Source organism: Trichosurus vulpecula, chromosome 2 (assembly GCF_011100635.1).
Source record: "Trichosurus vulpecula isolate mTriVul1 chromosome 2, mTriVul1.pri, whole genome shotgun sequence".
In the NCBI taxonomy this organism is placed as follows: domain Eukaryota; kingdom Metazoa; phylum Chordata; class Mammalia; order Diprotodontia; family Phalangeridae; genus Trichosurus; species Trichosurus vulpecula.
The window spans coordinates 220,516,060-220,535,735 of record NC_050574.1 but is presented as its reverse complement, the minus strand read 5'-3'; the positions used below and the strand labels follow the sequence as shown (position 1 = coordinate 220,535,735).

The 19,676-nt window shown below is 37.0% G+C and overlaps 1 protein-coding gene across 2 annotated transcripts in view; it reads right to left on the bottom strand.

Moving 5' to 3' along the window:
- Positions 1-19,676, bottom strand: part of XIRP2 (xin actin binding repeat containing 2) — a 423,417-nt gene that overhangs the window by 8,045 nt on the left and 395,696 nt on the right. Inside the window, exons 5-8 of one of the 2 annotated variants that reach the window (XM_036746227.1) lie at positions 16,266-16,358; positions 15,058-15,130; positions 10,388-10,521; positions 158-9,623 (exon numbers count right to left, since the gene is read on the bottom strand). In XM_036746227.1, the coding sequence (XP_036602122.1) occupies positions 158-9,623; positions 10,388-10,521; positions 15,058-15,130; positions 16,266-16,358 (9,766 nt within the window). The remainder of the gene's footprint in view (positions 1-157; positions 9,624-10,387; positions 10,522-15,057; positions 15,131-16,265; positions 16,359-19,676) is intronic. The other variant, XM_036746228.1, reaches the window with a different exon arrangement.

Here is a 19,676-nt window from a genome sequence, read left to right as displayed (position 1 = left end):
CAAGAGTAATCATCACATTTGTTAGTTTGGAATTGTGTTATTTGAATATATGCACACACTTCATTAATGCAAAACACTCTGGTTGGTGAGCTTATGCGCCCTTAATTGGTTAATCTTTCTTCACACTTCAAAATTCATGCTTTGTATATTTATTTACCACTTCTAAAAGCAGCTTCCTCATGGAAACTACTGCTCATCTCAGTTGCAGAGGTATCTGAAACAGCATATCCTAGACTTTTGAAGACTCTCTCACTTTCCTGCCATGTCTTCTGGAAATTCCTCAGGAGCACTTCTGGTGAATCTTCGGCAGAGATATCCAAAATGTGGCCAGCAATGACATCTTCATAAGTTGGTGGGGCATGCTTGAAGTCAAAGCCAGACTTAACTGCTTCAGAGTTCTGTGCTGAAGAGCCTACTGTCCTTGACCCAACAATTCTCTTTTCATATGCATCTGCTCCTGAAAAACCTTCTCTTAGAGACTTTGCTTCAGAGAACTCTATGGCTTGTTTAGATGGAACTTTGTTCTGGGAATCTTTGGAATGACCGCGAGAGAAGTTTCTGAAACTGCTGTTTATGCTTTCACTTTCCATAGCTGTTAATCCAAATCCCTTCTTACTAAAGGTATGCATTTCCTGTCTTAAGTTATGGTTTATTTCACCATTTCTGTGAGCTCTTCGATTTGACTTTGCCTCAAACATTGGGTCAGTCTGAAATTCCTCTAGCCATCTGTTTGTTCCACTTTCACAGCTCTTTACTACATTTTCAGCCACATGAACTGTTTGATTGGAAGTTTCATATATTTTAGAGTGCCCTGACAAGCCTGCCTGAGGAACTTCAACTTTGCGTATGATTTCGATTGAATCAAAACTTTCGGTATCTGGCATTATGTGCTCTGTGATATCGACTCCATCCCTATGAACATAAGTCGCCCTTTTCTCTACTTGCTGGACTTCCTCTTGTGCTTTCTTGGCTTCTATGACTGTACTAGCTGTGACATGAGATACATTTATAGGTATTGGGATTTCTGTCTTAATCTGTCGTCTCAGTGTTGCAGGAGACTTGACTATTTCAGCTCTTTTCTCTACAACTGGACCTGGGGTTACTGACTGATAGTGGCATGTCTTTTGGGACAATTTTGCAGTGGTGTCTTTTAGTTTGGCCAGTTGCTCAGAGTGGCTTCTAGGTGGAGAAGGAGAGGTAGATGCCTGGCGACCTCTGGATGGTGGTGTTGCCGATCTGCTTCTGGAAGAAAGAATAGGCACACTTTCCTTCTTCACAGGAGATGAGGAAGGCCTGTTCACAGTAGGTGTGTCTGTTCGACGGGCAGTAGATTCAATTGTTATAAAAGTAGGTGATGGCGAACGTTGTTTTAAATAGGGAGAGATAGTTCTACATTCTACCTGTCTAATTTCCTGTTGGGATTTCACTTTTTGATGAGATTCTTTTTCTTCTATAGTTTTCTTCTCTTTCTGGACTGTTTTGCTAGACCCAACACTAATGTTTGCTATTTGAGGAGATACCCCACTGGAATGGGATTTCCCTTTTTGAAAAGATTCTTTTCCTTTCATAATTTTCTCCTCTTTCTGGATTTTTTTGTTAGAGCCAGTACTAATGTTTGATATTTGGCCAGACGCTTCACTAGGAGGTTCATTTCTCAATTTCCCTGCTTTGGAGGAGTTCATGCACATTTGGATGGTGTTCTCACAAGAAATAAGCATTTCTTCCACTTCAGTTTTAATACGGATTATTTCCTCTTTTACTTTTTCTAAGTTATTATCCATGACAATGCGAATTCCATATTCTTTTCTTTCCTCATTCATTAGCCATTCTGGGATAATATTTAATAGTATCTGAAATGCTTTAATATCATTTTTATTTGGTTCTGTTTCAAATTGTTTCACTCGAGACAGAACCTGCTGTAGTTCTTCACGTTTTCTCAAGAACTCCAATATATTTACAATGCATTTTCTGTCGTCATGCTGGGAACTTTGCAGGGAAGAAAGTGAAATCTTATTCTCTGTCATCTCTTCCTTGGAGTCTTTACTATTAGGGGGGACTTGTTTCTGTTGTGTGCCCCTGATCGTGAGGCATTCTTCTTTCAGACCATTATATTGCTGGGGTAATTTTTTATGTTTCACTTTACTTTCAGAAGTATGAATCTGTGTTTGCTGAAAATTTTGTGTCACTGAGTCAATGTGTGTATCAATAACTTTTTGCTGGACGATTTTCTCTGATGATTTATTCTTAAGGTGTTCTTGTTTTCTTTCAATTATTAATTTTTGTTGTTTCGGACCAACCACTACCTGTCTCTGGTTTTCTTCTTGACTTGCTAAAGCTTTCTTGTCTACTAATTCTGTTCTTCCTTTTGGGTTCTTGTAAATGTTATCTGATTCTCTTTCTTGCTTCTTCTCTGAGGGATCGGTAGGCATTTTATTCATTTCTTTTTTCTCCTTCATATGTAGTTGACGATATTCCTCAGAAGTATTTTGCTTACTTCTAATAGCTGTACTTGTTTCATTTTTCTGTCTTTCCTGATGTTCTTGTTTAGTTGTGATTTGAACATTGGGTACTGGTTGCTTTTGGCAAATCTTGAAATCTTGGGGTATTTTATTTATGCTTAGCTCTAATGTTGGGAACTTGATACTTTTAGCTTTTAAGTTTGGGGATACTGGCTTGTTTGGGGACAAGTACAAATGTTTCTCATTAATTTCCTGCTCTCTTAAGTGAGAAGTATATTCTTGGTGTGCTTGTTCCATTTGATGAGCTAGGCTATGTTGCACAATGTCTCTTGAACCTTGGAGAACTTCCTTTTGAACATGTTCATTATCCATGGATATATCCAAGACACTGTGGAGCTTCTGGGCAGTCAATGACACTGCTGATGATTCAGATATCTGGTTTTCACTAGAAGTCTCTTTGGTTTGGAGACTGGCTTGATGCTTAGAATTTGACTGTGTGATCTCTGTAGCTGATATAGGCAAGGAATCTTCTTTCCTTGGCTTCTGTGATGGTGTTTTCACTTCTGACTTTAATTCAATCCCACTATGACCTTCTGTTTTGACTATATGATGGGAAGAGTTTTGATGTTTCTGTTTTTCAATCTCCACTCTTTGCTGCTTGTATTTTTCTTCAGCAATCATTAGAGGGGTTTTGAATTTTCTGATATATGGCTTTGGGCTTCTCTGTTCTAAATCTAAAGGAAGGGAGTGACATTTAACAAGAGGTGAGATCATTCCTTCTTTGGGAGGTGATGCTTCCTGAGCAGTCTGAATGGAAGGCTTCATGGGCTCAGCAGTAGTTGACTGCTGTTTTTCTTCAGAAGTCTCAGTATGCATTTTCTCTGTTGTCTGGGTGTGCTCCATACCACTCTTCATCATCACTGTATTTTGCTCCTTTGTTTTGGTCATTGTAGTTCCTATATTTGATTGAAGGGGAAGCGGTTGCATTTTTGGATTAATATTATGTTCATTTTCATCTAACTGTTTGAAGAACTTTGGTTTGGGGAACTTGGGAGAAGGTGGAAATACTGTTGGTTTTCCTGTTAAGGATTTGGCCCTTGAGTGATTTTGTACTGCCTCTTGGCAGTATTGCTGAACATTCTCTTCCCAGGCTTTTGTTGGAATTGTGGAAGAAAAAAGATGTCTGGGTTTTGGTGGTGGAGGAGGCGGGGGAGGCAAAAAGTTTGGTGGGCATTCTTCTTCACCTTTGTCATCCATTGGTGGAGGTGGGGGAGGGAGGCAGGGAAAGCCATCAAAGTCAGCCTTTATCTTTTCTGTGGATGGCAATGAAGAAAACTCGTGGTTATCAGGCAGCATCATTAAAGGAGGTGGAGGAGGAAGAGGAAATTCAATTTCAGATGATGCATTGGAAGGCGGTGGTGGAGGTGGAGATGGAGGTGGAAGGGAGGAATGAGTTTCAGAGACATTACTCACAGCAGCCAATTTGACTGGATTCCAGGATTTTTCCACAGTCACTTTTAAGTTTCTTGAGGCATCCATCTTTGTTTGAAAGTTCTCATTTTTCTGATGAACATCAATCTTTTTATTCCTTTCTGTTGTTGCTTTAAATTTTCCATGGTTTCCTTTTGTGGCTTTTTCTTCAGATACATTTTGAATATCCTGTTTGAGGAACAAAGGAACAAAAGGCTGCGTTTGCTGAAGGTTCATTTCATTCTTTTGAAAAGCCTCACTAGCATGCTGTGCTTGTCTCATTTCTTCCTTTAGTAAAATTTCCTTCTGAATATGACCAGTCATTTCACACGCCTTATCGTCATTAGCTGGGATGCTAACTGAGTGGGGGCTAGCATGATGCTTGCAACTGGGTGCATCTGTTGCTATTTTTGTCTTTTTATGACTTTTTTCATGGGAAGACTCCCTGGTTTGCTGGCCACTGCTTAGCATACACATTTGATTCTGCTGCATTTTTTCAGTAGTCAAGGCAGTGCTAGAGGCATCATCCTTTTTTGGTATAGCACCCATCTCCAATTTCTCATTTCTTACATTTTTCTGAACTGAACTACAAGAAGCTACCTGGCTTCTCACACACTCCTTTCTAAGATGCTGTGCTCTTGATGCACCAGCTCTGATGCTGTTTTGATCTCCATCCTGGGCCAAATTTTCAACAGTATTGTGGGGTGAATCAGACAATCTTTGGAGGCTCTTCTCAAGGGCATCATAGTTTTTGTCACGACCTACAACAATTTTTACAGTGCCTTTGGGGGCATCTGGAGGGACAATCTCACTATGTTCTCCTTTTGAATATCCATGAAAAGATTTGACTGCAGTTTGTTTAAGCACTCCTAATTTATCTTGGTATTGGACTCCATGCTCAAATGACTCAGATTTTGGCTGCAGGGCCCCTTTTATTTCCCTGGGAGCGGGTACCTGCCTGTTTTGGGCTTTGTGTTCTTCAGTGGAATCTACCAGATCATGCCTCACAGCCTGTGTCTCTCCTTTGATTACATTTTCTTTGTCTATCTTCTTGAAAGAGTGCTGGTCTTTCAGTACTCTTAATGTTGCCTCAAGGTCATCTCGCATAAGCTCCTTTTTCAGAATTTCAGTCTTTGTGTTTACTGCTTTTTCAAGAGATTCAATAGTTTGTTTAATATCACCAGGGATAATATCAGGCTTCTCAGTTTCTTTCCATTGGTGCCTTGCTTCTTGAAGAGACTTCAATGTCGTGAGCATGTCAGCTTTCATAATTTCTTCCCTTTTTGTAACTGTTTTCTGATTTATGGCTTCACTGAGGGAATTTAGGGTTGCTTTCAAATCACCTTTTATAATTTCTTCTTTAGGTACCTGACAGGATGTACTCTGAGGTTCTGTCATGAAAACCTTAACTGTATTATGCACATCTCCTGGGATGATGTCAGTTTCATTAACAGTACGTTCAATTTGAGCCTTCCTTTTGGTTAGTAACAGCTTTGTGCCTTCAACATCACCACCAATTATCTCCTCCTCTCCTTCTTGTTTCCCAGCTGTAAGTGTTTCATTTGACCCTGTCTGGAGTAGTTTGAGGTAATCTAATGCTCCAGCTTCTATGCATGTTGTGAAAAACTGAACATTTCCCCTCTCTGATGCATCTACTTTAGTCTTTTTGACTATTTCATGATTTGAAGCAGAAGACAACAAGTTGTGAATAGTGCGTTTTACATCTCCACCTATTATTTCTTCATGTTCTATTTTGTCATCGTTATCATTTTCGTGAAGAAGACAATAGATTGTCATGTTAATATCCCCTCTTTCATCTTCCTGAATTATAATGCCTTGTTTTACAGATTGTTGTTCCTCACTGAACAGGTTTCTTATTGCTTGTTGTATATCCCCTCTCACTATTTCTTCTTTTTCAGATTGGATTTCTGTAGATCTGTTTAATAATTGGGCTTTGGTCAAACTAACATTGCCCTTTTCTTCTTCACTGATTAAAATCTCTCTTTTGGCATCATTTCTTTTGGAAAGCAGGTTCATCATTATAGTTCTGATATCACCTCTAATAACTTCTTCTTTCTGTATTTCAGGAGATTCCTGATTCATTAATTTGTACTTAGCCATCCGGACATTCCCAACTTCATTTGCTTCAATGATAATTCCATGAGATTCAATCACTTTCTGTGAATATAGTTCTTCTAAAGTTTCTTTAATGCTCTTTCCAATAATTTCCTCCCTTTCCACTTTATTTTCATTAAATTCATGAAGAGGTGTTGTTTCAAAGAGCCATGTTGTTGTTTTGACATCAGAGGGAGGGATTTCTTCCCTGGTTATTTCTGTGATATGCTCATCTGTTTCCTTAATAGAATCTAAAGTCTGATTTTCAAAAAGCCAAACTGCCTGTTTGACATCACCTTTCTGCACATCTTCCTTGGTGACTGTCTTGATATGTTCATATTCTGACCCCTCTCCTTTCAACTCATCTAGGGTGTGAGTTTCAAACAGCCAAGTAGAGGTTTTAACATTACCCTGTTGTATTTCATTGACACTAACCGTTCTAACATATGTTCTTTTATCAGACTCTTCAGATTCAAAGAGTTGCTTATGATATTTCACATTCCCACCCTGGATACAGTCAATAGTGGGGACAATTACATTTGTCCCTTTTGAAATTGTATCCAGTGATTGTGTTTCAAATCTATATCTGACAGAACTAACATCTCCTTTCTGAATATCTTCTTGTGTGACTGATTTGATAACATATACACTATCTGATTCATTAATAGAATCCAAAGGCTTTGTTTCAAACAACCACCTAGTCCCACGTACATCTCCATGAATCACTTCTTCTTTTTTAACTGTTGTCACTTCATGATAATACCCTTCTTTGTCTTGAATAGCATAGAGTGGTTGGGTTTCAAATAGCATTCTATAGTTTTTCACATCCCCCTTTATTATTTCATCTTTGCTAGTGGTTTTCTCAGTGCTGATCTCTTCGGATTTGTCTCTAATCTGATCCAAAGAAAAAGTCTCAAAAATAAAGCACCCTTTCCTCACATTCCCACCTTGTATGTCTGTCACTGTCTTGACTAATTCATCACCTTCTCGGTTTTCTTTTATCATATCAATAGGCTGGTTTTCAAAGAGCCACCTGCAATTTAAAACATCGCCTTTCTGAATATCTTCAGCTTGTAGGGTTTTGATCTTTTTCAAAACCTCCTCTGAGCTGGAACTTATAGAATCCAAGGACTGATTTTCAAACTTGTACTTCATGCTAGAAACATCCCCAGCCTGAATATCCACTTCCACTGACTTGATTTCTTTTCCTTCTTCTCCTTGAATGTTGTCTAGGTTTTCTGTCTCAAAAAGAAAGCAGGTTGTGCGGACATCCTTCCCTTGGATATCTTCCTGTTTTACAGTTTGGAGTTTGACTACTGCTTCTGAGTCATCTCTTATTGCATCGAGTGGTTGAGTTTCAAAACGCCAAGTGCATGTTTTGACATCTCCTTTACAAATTTCTTCACTGTCAGTCATTAACTCTGTCTTGTCATAAAGGGATTCCATTGGCTGGGTTTCAAACAGCCATGTGTAGGTTTTTACATCCCCTTTAACAATATCCATAGTTTGCTGTTTTTTACTTTCTTCATCTTCCATGTTATTAAAATATTTAATAGAATCTAGAGGCTGTGTTTCAAACAACCATTTAGCAGACTTCACATCACCAGACTGTATTTCTTGTGCAGATATTCCTTTGATAATCTGATATTTATGAATGCTCTCATCAAACTGATCAATAGGCCTAGTTTCAAATAGCCACCTACAACTTCGCACATCACCTCTTAGTATTTCTTCTTGCTGAACTGTTTTCACTTTATGATATCTTCCAAGATGATCTTGAATAGCATACAAGGGAGTTGTCTCAAAGAGGGATTTATTGAACTCTACAGCACCTCTGGTCACTCCTTCCACTTGTATTTTATGTGATTCATCAAAATTAATTAAACTGTTTGATTCAAAGATATGTGTATAGCTTCTAACATCCCCTCTGTCAATCTCTTCAAGTTTAACTGTCCTTATATATTCTTTCTCCTCCTTTCTAATCTCTTCTAGAGGTTGAGTCTCAAAAATCCATTTCTGGTGCCTCACATCTCCCTTTTCTTCTTCAGAGGCCACTATCTTTTGAAGTTTACCAACTTCTGGACTATCTTTTAAAACATCCATTGGAAGCGTTTCAAATAAGTACTTGGTGGCTTTTACATCACCACCTATTATTTCTTCAGCTGGCAAAGGATTTGAATCAGCGATTTCTTTCAGGGTATCTAAGGGGTGAGTTTCAAACATCCAACACTTTCTGGAGACATCAGTACCTATGATAGTTTCCTTTTCAATGATGGACACTTCAGATTCTTCTTTGATGCACTCCAGAGGTTGGGTTTCAAATAGCCACTTTGCCTTACTTACTCCACCTTTGATGTTTTCTTCCATGGATATTCCACGGACAACTTTAACTTCTGTAACATCTTTGTTAATCATGTCCAGTGGTTGTGTTTCAAACATCCAGCGTGCTGTTCTCACATCCCCTTTTTCAATGTCTTCCCTGTGAACAGTTTTAATCTCAAGAATTTGCCCTAAGTTATTTTTGATAACATATAGTGGTTGAGTTTCAAAATGTTTTATGCTTCTCTTCACATTACCTTTAATCTCTTTGAGCTCAGATCTGAGCTGTAGTAAGTTAGCTTCATCCACTGAATAGAGCTGCCCAAGTTGGTCAAGATTATGAGTTTCAAACAGGTATTTCACAGTCTTGACATCACCGCCAGTTATATCTTTAATGGCAATTGCTTCTGACCCTTTTTGTTGGTCCTGATAAATTTTGTTCATTGAATCTAGTGGTTGTGTTTCAAACATCCACGTGGTTGTGCGCACATCACCCCTGGCTAGTTCTGGAACTTTCAGATCACTTTCTGTGGATCCAGAAGAATGAACCCCTAATGCATCTATTGGTTGGGTTTCAAACATCCATGTAGCATATTTCACATCTCCCCCAGCAATGATTTCTTGATCAGCAATGCCTTTTTTGCTATTGCCTTCACCGGGAGATTGATCTTTGATGGAATCCAAAGGCTGGTTCTCAAAAATCCACCTTATGGATTGTACTTCTCCCTTCAAAATTTCATCCCATTCAAGGAACTCTCTTTCGGTGTTCAGACATTTTTGATTGCTGCCACCAGTATTTTCAAAAGCATAGCGGGTTTGCTGCACATCTGCGGAAACAGAGTCTCCTGTGTCTACCTGATGAGATACTATCTCAGAAACATCACTGATATAATCTTTTTCTAAGTTTTTTCTTAATTCAGGGTGGATGTGTTTGTATAAGCGATTTAATTCATACAGATTTCTCTGCTTAGAATATAAATCTTTGGGGATAGGAAATTTTCCAGGGGGCTTAGGGAATTCAGGGGACTGGGAAAATGCTGTCACATCTGCTAATGCTGGCACAACTTCAGGTGGGGGAGGAGGAAAATCTTCTGTCTTTCCAAAATTTGTGCTGTTAACCTGTGCAGAAGATGAAGAAGTGGATCTGTATTCTGTGTGCCTCACGGCCGATGTATCCTGCCTCTGACTGGCTGAAGCACTGGCAGTTACGGAAGTGATAACTGGAGATGGCCACACAGGTTCTTTATATTCACTGTCAATCTTTAAGGAACAAAAATTTATGTTTTGAGAGTGAGAGAGAAAAAGAGGCTTTGTAGGGCATGTGACATCATTGCATTTCCACACAAAGTGACCTGCTATGATACTACTACCATTTTGGCATTAGGTAGGCAACATACTCCATTTAAATGGCAACATAGGTGTAGTTTTGAACATTTATTACCCTCCAGCTACCATCTACTGCCGTTGAATCATTATGTTGCTCATGTAACACATTCACTAGTTTCATTTCATAACATTTCCACATTCCATATAAGACACTGGTATTTTCTACCTTTACTTAATTTATCATAAAAAAATCTGAAGGAAAAAATAGAAAACTCAAAAACTTGCCCAGGATTCTAAACAGAGAGATGTCATAAAAAAGGAATAGATGAAAGCAATTTCAAGTACATTTTATTATTTTACCTATGGGCATGACAGTTATGCCAAGTTCACATTAAGAGATATGTTGATTTGTACTCTACTCCCTCACCCCCATCAAGCACAAGGCTTTTAACCACATTTTCTCCAATAAGAAAAGTAATAACCATTCTCTGTCTTTAACCTTGGTTGGATCAATATTCTTCTGGGTGGTGTGCACCCAGTTTTTAAAGATGTTTTTAAAGTTTAAAGATCACTTATAAGACAAGAATCGAGATGCAACAATTTGAAATACTATATATCCTATTCTAGACAAGCCTTTAATGTGCTTATTAACCCATCCTCTCATCCCTCCAAATGACTATCCTTGTTAAATCTCCTACCTTAATATGTTTGGCTGGACTTGCCATATCTTTGTCAGAATGAAGGACTTTTTCTTGGGCTGTCTTTTCAAAGTGCTGTTTTAAAAACTGGGTTGAAACCTTTGGGATCTCTTCATCCTCAGGTGTGTCGATAACTGCAGTCACAAAAGAACACCAGGAGATTTTCTCAGTTACTTTTCTGAAGGGCTGACATTTTAATGGCATGAAACCAAAAGAAGAGGCTTACCAGGACTCTCCACTTAGCCTTAGTTTTCAGACTTTACCAGGCAATACACTTTCCCATTACTGATTTTATTGGAAGAAACAAAATCTTCCTATTTTCCCCATGACTATGAAAGTAGTGCTTATTTCCTACCCACCAATTTTAGGCTAGTCAATAGGGCTGAATATTGCTTATGTTTTTTCGAGGTAAACACCAACCTCTACTACAATCACAAGGAAATGGATTGATTAGCATATGGAATATACACACAAAAGGAAACACAAACTAGATTTTAATTCAAGAAAAATAAGAGTTTTAATTATATACCTGTCACTTAGCAACTGTATACCTATGGGCATATCTTCCAAATGCTTTAAGCCTCAGTTTCCTCATGAACAAAATGGAGATAAGAGTGACTACCTCACAGGGATGTTGTGAGGTTTATAACATATATATGATGATGTGAAGCCTGTTTTTCTACTAGGCACATGGACATAGTAAAGGCAGGAATGTAGCCAAGAAAGGAACAGGATTATGACTTTGCTATCTTCCCTTAGTTTTGATTTTTTGTATTCATTTTCATCACAAGACCCAAAGGATCATGGGGGACATGAATTGAATGAAGCCATAGTGTCTCATTCCCACATAGCCCTTTGAAGCTTGGTGAAAGTTAGCTCCCAAGACTGTTTGGGGTAGGAGATACAGTTTGGCAACTAGAACTACAGGCAGGAGTTAAAGAAGACTTTCTAGCATTAGAGAAAAAAAAAACTTAGGAAAAACAATGATCTTGATAGAAAGAGGGAATGTTCAAAAGAAGAGAATTAATCTTAGTTTGGGGTTTTTTGAGCCCTTAGTTGAGTGTGGTAGTTCATAGCCTAAGTATGAAAAAAGAAAAGAATGGCTAGTTGACTCTTTTCAAAAAAGGTTGTATGGTCAGCACACCCTAGCAGTTTGGAGAGAGGATAGACAATGGGCATCCTAGAGTGATGAAGCCCAGAAGTTAGCAGATAAAGATGAGTGGAAGGAGCAAGAAAGAGGACAGATGCTAAGCTCAATGAGCAAGTGGCAATATTAGGATTCTCATGAGGGGAAGGCCCAATGACAGCAGCATGATCACACTACTAGAAGAAATCAGCCATCTTGAAATGTCTCAATACATAGAGCACTCAGCCTGGAGTCAGGAAGACCTGAGTTCAAATTTGGCCTCAGATACTTAAGAGCTGTGACACTGGACATGTCATTTCACTTCAGTCTGCCTCAGCTTCCTCAGCTGTAGAATTGGGATTATAATAGCACGTACCCCACAGGGTTGCTGTCAAGATCAGATGAGCCAATATTTGTAAAAAAAAATGGTTAGCACAATGCCTGGCACTGAGTAGATGCTGAATAAATGATTATTTACTCCTTCTTTTCCCCCTTGACTTTTGTGTTCCATATGTCTGTACTATGACAATATGTCCTGGCTATACATGGGTTCTTCACTTCATCCTGTTTCCACATAGTGTTAACTTCTTCCACTAGAACACTTTATTTTGAAATCTTTTCATTCCATGTTGTTTGGATATTATAAATATTTAATATGGTAACATCTATTAAAAACACTGTTTTGCATTTTATAGATTAATATTAGATCCAAGCAATTGTGAACTACAGTTCTGTCTGTAAGAATGTTCCAGTTAGAGTACAGCTTCCTTATTGTATTCTCAATGATATTTGGGGGCTGTATATAATACAGAGATTTGTTATCTGTTCATTTAGAAAAGGCAACAAGCTTCCAATAATTTTAACCTCTTGATTATGTATTTCCAGGTATCTTATAGAGACTAAATTTTTATAACCTGCAACGATATGCTACACAGTTTCTACCACTCCAATGCATAATCTGCATAGATTAATATATGACTTCCTTAAGGATAAGCTTTCTGCAATTTCTGGCATTAATTTGAATGGCTATCTTAAACCTCTCTACTCTATAAACAAATTCCCATGGATCAGCCATTTGATTCACATTTCATTGCTGACAGATTGTTGGTTGAGTTTGTGTAGGTGTCATGCATAATGTGCCCATTTGACTCTACTCTTAGTTCTTAACTATTTAAGAGTCTCTTTCCAGAGATGAAACGTTAATAGTCATATCTGACGAACCTAGCAATGTATATTATCATGAAACTTTTCGGTTGATTTGTGAAATGAGGCTTGGTTTTATGTAGAGAATAGTTTCCCACACGTGCATCTAGCAAGCATTTTCACTATGCTTGCACCCATTTTACACATTGTCACATTGTATGCAAGCCTGAGTGCAAGACTGAGTTAAAGGCCTGTTGATAATCAATAAAAGTAGTGTAAATGTTCAATAATCAATGAACCAATAATAGATTGATCTTTATACCATTGAGAATTTTTGGAAGACCCTTTTGGAAGGGTTTATGGATTTTCAGTGATACAGGTTATAAAATGCTTTATATAGAATTCATAAACATGTAATTGACCTAGATTTAGAAGGGCCAATGATTTCTTCATCTTTTGACAGTAAATATATGATATGTTCTGTTAAGAAAAGTGGGATCAGACTTGCATTACTGAGGCAAAAGGCAAAATGCATTGCTAGTAATTTATTCACCACTATGAAGTGTGTGAGCCAATATTTATGGATCTCACTTGAGCCTACTACATTCTAGTTTTACAGAGAAGATAAAATGTCTGCCATTTCCATTGGTAAATATTTTTTTCCATTCATGATGATAATTGTGCATTAGCCTTCACTTTCTTATTTGATATATCCAACTTACATTTTCACTGTGTTGGACTCGATTCAGCCAGAGAGACTAGAAATTTTCCACATTTCTTTTTCTGAGATTCTCTTTCTATTTGAATTTCCTCAAGGCTCTACAGCATACTTTTAAAAAATTGATGTTGAATTGTTAATTTCATTCTTTGTGCTGCTTTGATTCCTTACATTGCTTTAACCTTTTGGTTTTTACTTTTAATTAATTGTTGATTGAGAGTATTAATAATTTCTAATGTACTTTTATTTTTAGGATTCCATTATACACATTTCTTTTTTGTTTCCTTTAGTCAGGGCATATTATGTAGAAGATTTCTACTGCATGCAACAGCTAGATAATTGTATAATCTTCTTATTCTCTTTTAGCAGGTCTTCAAAAGTTTTCTTAAGGTGCTTCTGACATGATAGCATTTGATACCTGTTTGATTTTTTCTAGGTGCTGCCATATTTCCTTCTATGGCTCTTACTATGACAATAGCCATAGTACACACTGTTGTATACAGGCCCTGAAAGGTTTATGCTTAGTCATATATTATGGAAGAATATGTTAATCCATGATGGTTAGAGCTGAAGCCAAATTTTTTTGAAAATCCAATTTTAGTAACTTGGTCTAGTAATTTGATACAAGCTATTGAGATGGATTTTCAAAATTCAATTCTATGTATGCCCATCTCCTTTTCAAACTCATTCAAGACACTGGCATTATTTTTGGTCAGCTATTTCATAAATGAAATGGCACTAGGTGGTGCCATTGAGTAGATTTTTAATGCCTTCAAGCTCTTTAGCTCTTCCCTCTTCAAGATTGAAATAATCCTCTCAATCCTTATTCTTACTTCATCTCATCTGGACATGGGAATGAAGTTATAACTGTCTCCCATTGACCTGTAACATGTTGTATAACTTGAACACTGACAAAAAGCAGTATGAGCTATGAGTAAGACCTTTCCCAGTTTTATTATGATGTAGAGCTGGTGCATAATAAAATGTTTATATCTGTGGTCTAGCGCATGTGCACTTATGGATTACCCTCTTTAGTTGTTGATTCTACTAAATCAAAGCATTTACAGCAGGTGGGATATTGATATCTTACTTTACTTGCTTTATCTTCAAGCCTGCAATCCAATTCCATATCTTTGATTTCTTAGAACCACAGAAGTAGTTTCCTCATAACAGGTGAGTTTTAACTCAATCAATGACACCAGCAGAATCCAATTGGCCAGCAATTGGGTCCCTGTCTATCCTTTACAAGTACCACGTGGTCTCAGGCCATACATGATCCCTGTGGTAAATTTCTCTAACTACCACTTTCTTACTCGGCTATTGTCTTGCTCCCCTCAAAGCATGGATGATAGGCAGGACTTTGAATTGGTTATCATTATCATTGTTATTGTTAGCTGTGGTCACTGTTTAAAGGGTCAGTTAATGTGATATTATATAAACATACTGCAACACTTAGAGAATATAATTATATATGTATATGTATGTTATGCGCATATGCTGCTGTGCATATGTGTATACATCTTAGCATCTTCAAGACGATGACTCATATTTGAGTTTCTTAGTATGCAGTTATGTAGTTTGATAGTGATGATTATTACTATACTGGCAATGAGTAAGTGAAATACACATTTGGAGAAGGAAGGTAATAGTTTAATCAAAGTAAAACAGAAAGGAAGTTATTACCTGTTTCTTGAACATACTGACTGGAATGAGAGGCCTGGTTTATTTCTTGGGTGTGTTTTTCAAGATGAGAGACCTGTGTTTAAGAAATAAATTTAAATGAGGGTTTCAATATTAGAAATATGTTGTTGAAATGTATGTAGATATGTAGAAATATGTTGAGAGACTTGTTTGTAATTTTCATTCAATATTTCAAAGGACATTTAGAGATGCAAGCAAACCTTTAACATTGTATCCTCATTATTCATGAATTCTGATACAGAGCCAAGTTATATAGGCCCACAATCCCAGGACTATCCTTGACTTTCTCCCAGATCCAAATAATTGCTAAACCTTGTCAATTTACTCCTTCACAATTCTCTGACAATTGTCCTGTTCTCTACACTGATGTGGTCATGATCTTAGCTCAGATTCTCATTACCTCTCTTGTGTACTACTCAAGAATCTCCTAATTAGTCTCTTTCCTTCTAGGATTTCCCTCTCCACTTCATCTGCCCCACACAATGGCCAGAATAAACTTTATAAAGCACATATCTGACCATTTTACTGTCTTACCCAAAAACCTTCAGCTGTTCCTTATTGACTCTAGGGTATAATACAAACTCATTAGCTGACCTTTTAAAGCTCTCCATGTTTTTGACTCCTACCTGTTTTTACCATTGCTTTTTACCTATTACACAACTTCAAATACTCTCTATACTCCAGTCAAATTGGTCTCCTAGGTATCTTCTGTCTCTGTACCTTTATTGAAGCTGATGCTCATGCCAGGAATGTCCTTTCTACCTCAGCTCAGCTGCCACCACCTATATGAGGCCTTTCTTTATCCCCTTAGCTGATAATGTTCTCTATTTCCTGAAATTACTTTATTTATACATGTTGTATATATGTACATGTATACTCCTTCCCCCACAATGAGTGGGATTGCCTTGTGTGTTTTGCTTTTAAACATAGCACATAGCCTTATGTAATAATAGATATTTGTGAAATGAAACTGCTTTAAACCGAAACCAGACAAAACTTCATTAGGAAATAACATCGATGGCTCTGGGCATGTTTTTTCCTCCAGTATTTACCTAAATCAAAGTAGGGAGATGGTTACTAATATTTTCAGATATGATTGCCCTAAGTGGAGTAAATGATAATAAAATCAAATATTAAATGATAAAACATAATCTCAAAACAGCTTTGAATATCTTATCTTAAATTCTTACTTCAATTTGAGGTGTTTTAGAGGTCACTTGTTCATATCCTTCAACTTCATGGTGACTACTTGAAACATCGATATGACTTCTGCTTGTTACTTCCTGAATAGCAATAAAATAATTAAAAGTTAATTAGGTTAATTAATAATAATCTTAGTTTGTAGGAAAAAGAGCAATAGTCTATTCCTCAAACACAATAGTCTTTCTCCTCTTTGTGTTTTTGTACTGGCCATCCCCATGCCTGAAATGCACTACTTCCTTACCTCTACCTCATAGCAACCCTCTATTCTTTCGAGGTGCAGCTCAAGCACCACATGAAGCCTCTTCCAATTCTCCCAACTGCTACAGACCTCCCTTCCAAAATACCCTATACTTCTTATCTACTTTTTAAGTATTTATCTCCCCATTTAGAATTTAAGGTCCTTGAGGGAAGGGATTATTTCATTCTTCATATTTATATCTATAGTATCTTGTAAAGAGCCTAGCACATACTTAAATACTCAATAAGTGCTTATTGATTGACTGCTTTGCTTATTCATGAAAATTTGTTAACCTGTATCATTGAAAATTATTGTTCTACTCAAAATCTTATAAAAATGAATGTTGAAAAATATATTTACATGTAATGGGAAAAAATAACATACTCTTTACAAAAAAGAGTATGTTATTTTGCATATGGACATAAGAAAATAAAATATCCAGTGAAATGGAATTTTTTCTGAAAAAATAAAAAAAATAAAAATTGTTCTGTGGAGGTAATGGAGAACTGGACAAAATTACCTTTCCTGGCTGGCCCCCAGAGATTGACTTCAGCAAGCACCCTGAGACTGATGGTTTTCAGTGAGCCTCCTTGCTACCCTTGCTTTAATATCCCTTACCAACCCCACTATAAATTGCACTATGAACTTCCTTGACATATTTGTATAAAACAGAGACCCTGTTCTCCTCTTTCAAGGCATGAAGCCACCATCTTGTTCTGTATCAGCCATTTTGCTATAAATGACCTCTAGTGAACTACAAGCCAGCTGCAGCAGTCAATGTCCTTTGATTTATCTTTTTCTTCTTTTATTGGTACAAAAAGACTTAGCTGCCAAAGGTGGGGGATTGCAAAGTCCTGGGAATATTCTCTTCTCCACCTGGTCTGATGATCAAACTTTTTTATTTAGTGAGACCAGCTATATCTTAAGACAATAATTCCCTTATATATCTTCTGTAACTAACATGTATTTTTGTTCAATTCTTTTTGATATAACCACCTGTATTTAATGAATAGTCATTTTATTTTATTTGTTTCACACCAGGATGCACTGAATAATGTTTAGCTTATGAATGCTGTTTTAAAAGTAAGCATTTAAGGAGTCTCTTATATCAGGTTCATTGCAGATGCTCTTTACCTTGCTATCTATGTGTGACTGGCTAGATAAAGACTCCTTGATTCATTGTCCCTTGACTCTTAACTGCTATTATCCAACCCCAACCTCAAGAATCGAGATTAGTGAACACTGATCTTCTTATCCCCCTCCCCCCATTCCACTACATGGGTTAAAATCTATCTTGTCTTTTTCTTTGTTTCATGGGTTGACACACCCAAAGAATTTGTCACCAAGTGGCCCACCTACCGGAAATAAACCTTTCCATACTTATTTAGGCTAGTCCTCATAAAGCACACAGAGTCTTTTGCCAGAAACATATCTAAAGCCTTCTTATCACAAAAATTAAAGTTGAAGATTATTTGCTAAATAGTAATGGAGAGGTAAATGATGGTCATGGACAGGCTGTAGTATTTTGCCAATGAAAACTCATACAAGATAAGTGGTCTTAAAGGTGTCAGCAGAAAAATGTACATAGACAAAAGGCCAGTCAAGGGACAACAGCAAGTTGTAACCAGTGAACTACTTAAATTGTGGTTGTTCACTTGTTTTCAGTCATATCTGACCCTTCTTGACTCCACAGACCTCTGTCCATGGGGTTTTCTTGACAAAGATACTGGAGTGATGTGCCATTTCCTTCTCCAATGGCAAACAGAAGTTAAATAACTTGCCCAAGGTCACACAGCAAGTTTCTGAGACTGGATTTGAACTCAGATCTTCCTAACTCCCAGTCCATCACTCTATCCACTGTATCACCTTGCTGCCCCCATAACTACCTACTTACTCCAATTAAGGCAGTGCCCAGAGAACTAGATGGCTGTGACATAAAGACAAAACATTTCAATAAGAGGTATTTTAAAACTAAGGAAGCATACCCTATCTATTCCCCCAACTCAGAACAACGAAAAAATTTACATTTAAAAATATCCATTTCTTAGCTTCAGTCAGTGATCCATTTACTTGATAAAATAAAGTACCAATATGACACAAAGCATGGGCAGTTCCTCAAATTCTTTCTAATGAGATGTGTCCTATAGAAATGTTCTTTGAAATTCATAGGATTCAGAAGCCCTGGCAAAAAGGTCCAATATACACTATGTTTTATTTAAGGATAGCAAGAGCCTTAGGCTTGAGGGATCAATGATTCTCCTTGCAGTAGCTCGGAGCTGGGGGTTGAAGGTGAAACAGAGAAGGTTAATAACTATGCCATGACAATTATTACATTTTTTACCTGAAGAGGTCAAGGTAGGGAAAATTACAAAGTAAATTGCCCATCAATTGGATAAGAGATAAACAAATAGTGGTGCATGAATGTAATAGAATAATACTGTGACGTAAGAAATGACACATAAGATGAATAAAGAGAAACATGGAGCAATTTATATGATATGATGCAGAGTGAAGTAAGCAGGGTGAAGAAAATAATATACACACAATGGCTAAAACAACTTAAATGGAAAGAACAACTAGAAAACTAACAAAGGTAAATGTCACAAAATTACAAATTACAAAAAAAAAAATCCAAAGAACAGATATAAGATAGCATCCCACCTCCCCTTTGCAGAGATGGGAGACCCATGGCTGGGAAGCATTAAACACATTCTCAGACTTTTTTGATATATTTACAAGTTTTGTAGATTTAAAAAGTACTATTAGTTATATGGAATGGCTTTCTAGAAGGGGAAGGGTACTAGGAAAAATTTCAGAGATGTCAAAAAGCTTTTTAATTATTAAAAATTATTTTAAGGAATAAGGACAGAAATATTATAGACCTTTTGAATATCCACTAAATGAGAAATCCTGAGCAAATGTGTAGGAAACTAAGGAATAGAAAAATATAAAAGCTTCAAAAGCCAGGGACATGAGAAAAGAAAGCACAGAATTATATTTGATATTATATAAATTTGTAAATGATTCAGTCATCAAGGTAAAGTAATTAATATCCATCTGTGTCATCCGTAAGAGAGAAAGACATATATCACATATGATCAGGAGAAAAAGAGTTGATTTTTTTCAAGTTTAGAAACAGATTTCTTAAATCTCTCATTTA